Raw genomic sequence first — 7,315 nt, 5'->3', positions numbered from 1 at the left:
TAGTGAGCTTGGAGAATCAGTTGCAGAGAGAAGTCCAAAATCAGAAGCTAAAGCAGGAGAGTGGGATGGAGGAGACTGAGATGAGTCAGGCTGGTGAAGAAGCCAGGGTGTCTCTCCCTCCTGCTGTGACAAGCTCCCCTCTGATCTCCCAGAACCAGGAGAGGCATGAAGAGGGCGGAGGAGCAATTAGTGTCCCACAAGAGCAGTCTCAGATTGCTTGGGGGGAAACCCTGAAGAGGAGGGGACTTAGGCAGCTGTGGGGAGGCAGGGATATTCAGTTGCCACAACTGCTTCATGGGGGCAAGACCTGTGTGCTCTTTAGTCCCGATACTCCTGTGCAGATCCTGTTTCTTCCTAATACAGAATTAACTCCACTTACTAACAGCTGGTTCGCTCCTGACAGGAGAAACTTCCTAATGGAAGTGGAATGCAAGAGCTACCTCACATCAAGTCAGACTGAAAGTCCATCTAACACAATACAGTGGTACCTCGGGTTACATACGCTTCAGGTTACATATGCTTCAGGTTACACACTCCGCTAACCCAGAAATAGTACCTCAGGTTAAGAACTTTGCTTCAGGATGAGAACAGAAATTGTGCTCCGGCGGCACAGCAGCAGCAGGCCCCATTAGCTAAAGTGGTGCTTCAGGTTAAGAACAGTTTCAGGTTAAGAACAGACCTCGGGAACCAATTAAGTACTTACCCGAGGTACCACTGTGCTGTCAACTCTAGTTATTCCCTGTGTGTTCACATGTGTACACATGCATTGTCTGTCTGTGGAGGGCAGATGAGAACCAGGTAGTATTTTGTAATGCGCTTCATGTCTCCTTCTGTGTTTGACTCCAGGGCTGAATAATCAGGCCTCCCTCCCCCACTTAAGAAAGGACTTCTTTGAATTCAGTCTGATAAGAGCCTCTCATGCCACAGAAATCATTATACCATCACACTTTCCATGCCTGGAATTAATGAGTTGATTGTAAAAGAGGATATTAATCTACATCCCTTGGTTGTGTTACTAAGGTTATCCAGGACGACATACAAGAATTATGAGCATTTGGCTGCTGGGGAGTTAATGGCAGACTTTACTCCATCAAGTGACGCATTCCTTCAGGTATAATCTGTCAGGGGCCATATGCCAGCTATAGATAGGGCTAGAGTCTAACGTGGCCAGAACAGCTTTTCTATCTCTTTCTGCGATTCCCCCTTCCCCCTCCCTCTCACTAGCACACCTCCTCTCTCTATTTTCCACTCCCTTTGCTCCTTCCTTGTCACCAGTATGAAATTAGGCCTCACTCTGCATGTGACCCTAAGGCTACAGATTGCTCATCACTGCTGTATGATATTGATTAAAAGTATTTGGCGAGGTAGGAGTGGGTGTATTCCAAGAAAATTCACAAAGTGTAGAGTACCGCTAATGCAGCGTTTACTTCTTCAGGTGGCTCTCAAGCGGCGCAGATTGCATCACTACGCAGACTGTCACTGATGGTTTGTGGGGTGGTCAGCAACTGGTTTAATGGCTAGGTGCAAAAGTCAACCCCAGGGGAACTCTGGGAATGAGGAAGCTGGGACCTAGGGGAGCCTGAGTTGATGTCAGTACATTTGGCCGGGGATGGGTGCTACTGTAAGAGCGGGGAAGAACAGCAGTTGTGGCAGTAAAAGAAGAGCACAGTTTGCTGAGACCTTGTTCTTCCATGCATAGACACTGCAAGACAGATAGGGTGGGAAAGGGACGCGAGAATGGACATTAATTGTGAGAGGCAGATTTCCTGCCTAATAATAATAATAATAATAATAATAATAATAATAATAATAATAATTTATTTGTACCCTGCCCATCTGGCTGGGCCTCCCCAGCCACTCTGGGCGGCTTCCACAGACACCAAAAATACACTAAAATGTCACACATTAAAAACTTCCCTGAACAGGGCTGCCTTCAGATGTCTTTTAAAGAGAAGATAGCTGCTTATTTCCTTCACATCTGTAGGGAGGGTGTTCCACAGGGTGGGCGCCACTACCAAGAAGGCCCTCTGTCTGGTTCCCTGTAACCTCACTCCTCGCAATGAGGGAACTGCCAGAAGGCCCTCAGCGCTGGACCTCAGTGTTTGGGCTGAACGATGGGGATGGAGACGCTCCTTCAGGTATACAGGACCGAGGCCGTTTAGGGCTTTAAAGTTCAACACCAACACTTTGAATTGTGCTCGGAAACGTACTGGGAGCAAATGCAGATCTCTCAGGACAGGTGTTATGTGGTCCCGGCGGCCACTCCCAGTCACCAGTCTGGCTGCCGCATTCTGGATTAATTGCAGTGGCAGGAGGACTGGAAAAAAGACATTGTTTACCACTCTCACAGCCTCTTCACATCCAGTAATCCACACCTCCAAACTGAAGTAAGTTTAGGGACCATACTTCAATTTAATGTGGATTGTGAACCTCTTGTAAGAACATAAGAAGAGGCTGCTGGATTATGTCAATGGTCTATTGAGTCCAGCATCTAGTTTTCAAAGTGGCCAGCCAGTAAGCCAGATTCAAGCAGAGCAAGCAGGATTGTGAACCCCTTGTGTCTTCTTTAACGCTCCTTCATCCACGTGGCGTTCTCCTTCAGTTCCTGCTGCCCCACACTTTCTGCTCCCTAAACCTGGAGATTTCCCGTGCAATCGATGTAGCTCTCCTGCTTAGATTCTCAAAGCGTAGGGTGAAGTATAGGTGGGTTCCCACAAGGCAAGACACAGTGATAATAGCAAGAGCCTTTATTGAACTAGCAGAACTAGACAACAGGGGCAAAGCAACTGCTTATATACATTTCTGAAGGCCTGGGCCACTCCCACTCCCAACATGATTGGCTGTCCAAAGTTCCAAGCTGCGAATCATAACTCAGAGTTTGAGGGCCAATGACCAAGACCCAAATCCTGAAATGTCCTGTGATTGGATATCATGTATCGAATCAGAACCCCGAGGCTCAGAATCCTTAGTCCAGACTCAAGCTCAGGCAAACACAGACCACTGAAAGCATAACATAGGGAATCTCTGGATTTAAGCAGGAAAAAGTGTGAGACAGCAGTAACTGGAGGGAAAATGCCACATGGGACATAATCCACATTAAGCTGAGCTATGGAGGGGTCTTTAGAAAGAAGAGGCAAAATGAGACAAGGGGAATGTGAATTGCTTCTGTTGCTATGGGGGGGGGCAGAGTAGAAGCTGGAATGAGCTCCATACGCAACAATGGAGCAGTTGCTGTTCCTCTCATTCTTCATGGATGTGCCATGGGCCACCAGTTTTGGAACCCCAGATCTAGAGGGACAGTTATGGTACAGAAATCTTACCTCAGGGAAATGCGTGTGTTTCCTCTCTGCACAACACTTAAATCTCATGGTGCACCACATAGAAACTCTTCAGCTGTGAATATTAAATGACATCCCAGTCTATGAGAAGAAAAGCCTGATTTTAACACATGTAATTAGGAGTCACTAGAACACCAATTAAAGCTGTTGAAAAGGGGGAGGTGCAAAATGTAGGAAGAATAGTGGGATAATTTATTATTAGCTCTTGCTGATTTGAGGAAAGTTTGCTGGCTTTCAGTTCTGTACGAGCTGTTTATAACTTGGGATGAATCCCATTCCCATTCCATTGAAATATTTCACATCATTCGGGAGAGGGTTGGGGGGGGGAGAGAAAAGTGGGGGAGAAAGAGGGAGGTGCAGCCAACCATTTAACCCCCATTTGTCTGCACTCGTGGTGCGATAAAATTCTCATTACCACTTGGTACGATAATAGCGGGAGGCTACACCTGGCAATTGGTAAATAATCACTGTGTGCATGCAACCATTTCATAAACCAGTTGACGGAGCACGTATTCTCTGATCAATGATTCCAGTCACCAGTGTTGTAAAGCTGATCTATAAGTGGAATCAGAAAGGTGTGAGGGTAATCAGCAGGTAGACAGGCAACAGAGCAAGTGAGGGCAGGCAGGCAGGCATAGTCAAGGAAGCTTTTAGCCCAAACACCTGAGGGGAGAGCCAAAAGCCACTCTCTAGCGTGGGGGAGGGGAACATCCTTGCCAGGAGATCTTTTCAGTCTGGAATGGGGACCTGAGGTGGGTGAGCAAAGCAAAAGGCATTATGTGGGTTCAAGGACACAGTCCAGGCAGGCAAAAACACAGAAGGAGGGTGTGATGCAGGGCCAATGATGGCTGAGAAGAGAGGGTGCGGCTGGGGAGGGTATGTCCTGAGGGCCAGAGAGAGGCACAGAGGGCCACCACATTCAGGCCACAGGACTCAGATCCTGCCCCCACCCCCCACTGCAACAAACATGGGGTAGCAGAAGGCAGGACTGGACATTACAGGTTCCAGCTCTGATAGCTCTGGACATATAAAGTACTGGGCCAACTATATTGTCTGCCAAATGATTGGGATAATTTCACTACATGTTGGCTGCAGACGTGTGGTTAAAAGGAGGATTCGTGTCCCACTAGATTTCCAAGCGGTTAAATGCAAATTTTGGAAAAAATTAGTGGTTGGTAAGTTCATGTCCAAGCAGAGAGAGAGAGAGAGAGAGAGAGAGAGAGAGATTGGGAATGAGCATTTCTGCTTCTTGCTTCCTGACTTAGGCTCAATTATTCTTCTCCAAGCAGCTTTCCTTATTGCACAGATCCTCTGGTTGCTTTCAAAACAAAAACACAGCCACTCTGGTCAGCCCTTTGACTCTCGTTCATTTGATCGTTGGAGGATTCAGTTTTGCGAGGGTCAGCTTCAGCTCCGATACCTGAAGTCTGAATTTTGTCTTCTGTAGTTCCACAAGCAATAAAGCCCCCCTTTCCCCAAGTGCTTTGTCTACTGGGGGGGCGGGGGGGCTGTGCAGGATCTAGAGGAATTTCATTGAAATGCATCTTATTACTCGTTCGCAGCATCTCTCTCTTTCTCGCATGGTTGCCATGGAAACCATGACAGCCTATGGGCAGCTACCTTTCCGGCCATCTGAGGGCAGGTTTTTCAGCAGGCATGTGAACTGGGGGCTACTCTCACAGTGTTATTGCAGCTTGCCTTGAACTGCGAGTGGTTTGGCTCATGTGAACCCAGACAAGAAGGAGGGAAATATAGCTGGAAGAGACCAACACAACTGACTCACTGTTTCCAGATGAATTTATGCACTTAATATTTTCCAAGGACAGTGGTTCAGAAGCACCATATGATGGCAACTTGACACAATGCGATAAATAATTAAGACATCTTCATGCACATCTATGAAAAATACATTAATTGTGTGTGTGTGTGTGTGTGTGTGTGTGTGTGGTGCATGCCTAAGGAGAGGTCTCATGTTACCAAGCGTGAAAACCAAGGTCCTACTTTACAGAGCAAAGTCCTCTTATTTTGAAGGCACCCTCCTGTAGTTGAAGTCCAAGTCCAGTTTAAAGCTAAACAAAACTAAGAAGGGAGAGCAGGAAGTGCCTGAAAATTGTTCATCCACATTTAACAGCTGGACAGCAGACAAAGCATGCAGACAAGTCATCTGGTCATGGAAGGTGGCTTTTCCACATGCTGTGGAGGGAAGTGAGGGGCATCAACTGGGAAGGTAGCCCATGGAGGAAGAGGAAAACTGATCCCAAACTTCTGCTGCCTTGCGGGATATCTTTGGGAGGAGGAGAAGAAGAAGAAGAGGAGGAGGAGGAGGAGGAGGAGTTTGGACTTGATATCCCGCCTTTCACTCCCTTAAGGAGTCTCAAAGCGGCTAACAATCTCCTTTCCCTTCCTCCCCCACAACAAACACTCTGTGAGGTGAGTGGGGCTGAGAGAATTCAAAGAAGTGTGACTAGCCTAAGGTCACCCAGAAGCTGCAGATTACAAGTCCACCAGATTACGAGTCCACCGCTCTCAACCACTACACTACTACACCTTACACAAATCCAGAGTGGAGTCCCTAAGATGGTTGGATGGCACCTTCTATGCCTCCTTCCTTTAACCAAGCTGGTGCCAAACACATTGCTCTGTTTTCCTTTGCACCACATCATCCTGTCATTTGGGCAGCCCAGGATACAGGCTTGTGCCCGGGGAGGTAACTTCGGTGCCACTGATTCCGCAGTTTGACTTCACCCCTGGAGGTGCACTCCTTGCCTCTTGAGACAGACAGATGCCAACAATACTCTAGACACCCGAAATGGCCCCTGTTTCGCTGCCCTTTTGCAGACAGTGAAATGAGAGGGATTTTGCAATGTTTCCCTGTGGATGGCATGGTTGGGCAGTGGCACTCACTTGACCTCCCAAAAACTGAGTCACTGTTTACTGAGCAGGAGAGGGGAAGAGGCAAGGCAGTGGGGCTCAGAGGCTTTGCTGATGTCGAGGTAAATCCTTAAGGGCCACAATTCCAGATTGGCAACCCTAGCTTTTGCATAGCCTCAGGATTAATTTCCTACAACCACCTTTGTCACAAGGATCAGTTTGCCTGGAAGAAGAGGGACTGATAGGGATTTCAGCTATCTCCCCGAGTTTTGATTCCCTCCCCCCAAGGCAAGACAGGGGAGAGTGTCCATCGCTGGTTCTTTTCAGGGAGCTGAAAACATGTATTTGCTGTCATTTAGTATGTAACACAACCCCAACATAAGAATTTATTGTGAAAAAGGGGGAGCTAATTATTTAACACCAATTTTGAACAGATAACATTTTATTTATTCCAGTCGGACACCGTTATTTACAAATACAAGTTACTAAAACGTTTCACAAAACGAGTAAGATCCCACAGTAAATATTTATAGGTGCATAGTTCATGCTCAATTACTTTATATATATGTATATATGTATAGAAATATATTAACAACTTTCACAATAATGTTATCCTTTGACAGAAAAAGAAAGATCATAGGTAACAGTTAAAAAAAAACCTTGTGTCAGAAACAATACCAAATTACTGACAACCTGTCAACAAAACATGTACAGCATTAGAAATAAGGAGTAGACACTTAGGTGTTTATTTATTTTATTTTAAAAAACTGCTTTCGGACTTTTTAGAACTTGAAGCCACAATATCCAGACAACAACAATGGCTCTGAGACCCAGACCTTCGTTTCAGAGGGAGGTCGGTCGCTGAAACGTAAACTGGACGCAGTTACAGATGCTCCAATCATTGCTGATGGAAGACTTCAAAAGACACTGTACAAACTATAAAAAGTAGTTCACAACTGGGCACATTGGAACTCAGCACTTGTACAGGACAGGATGTCTTTGCCAGCAGCTAACAGAAGGAAGAGAGTTGAATTCAAGCCTCGGGTTCATAATCCTGGTATTCTTCCTGTTGGAAACAGCAACATCAACATTGAAGAAGGAAGAGA

The 7,315-nt window shown here is 46.4% G+C and overlaps 1 protein-coding gene across 1 annotated transcript in view; it reads right to left on the bottom strand.

Moving 5' to 3' along the window:
• Positions 1–6,633: 6,633 nt before the first annotated feature.
• Positions 6,634–7,315, bottom strand: part of SNCA (synuclein alpha) — a 49,428-nt gene continuing 48,746 nt past the window's right edge. The window contains exon 6 of the mRNA XM_081877422.1: positions 6,634–7,275. Within this exon, the coding sequence (XP_081733548.1) occupies positions 7,243–7,275 (33 nt within the window). The 3' untranslated portion in view covers positions 6,634–7,242. The remainder of the gene's footprint in view (positions 7,276–7,315) is intronic.

The sequence above is a fragment of the Podarcis erhardii genome (assembly GCF_964252035.2).
Source record: "Podarcis erhardii genome assembly, chromosome: 9".
Classification (NCBI taxonomy): Eukaryota; Metazoa; Chordata; class Lepidosauria; order Squamata; family Lacertidae; genus Podarcis; species Podarcis erhardii.
Note: the sequence above shows the minus strand (reverse complement) of the source record. Positions and strands in the feature narration are given on the sequence as shown.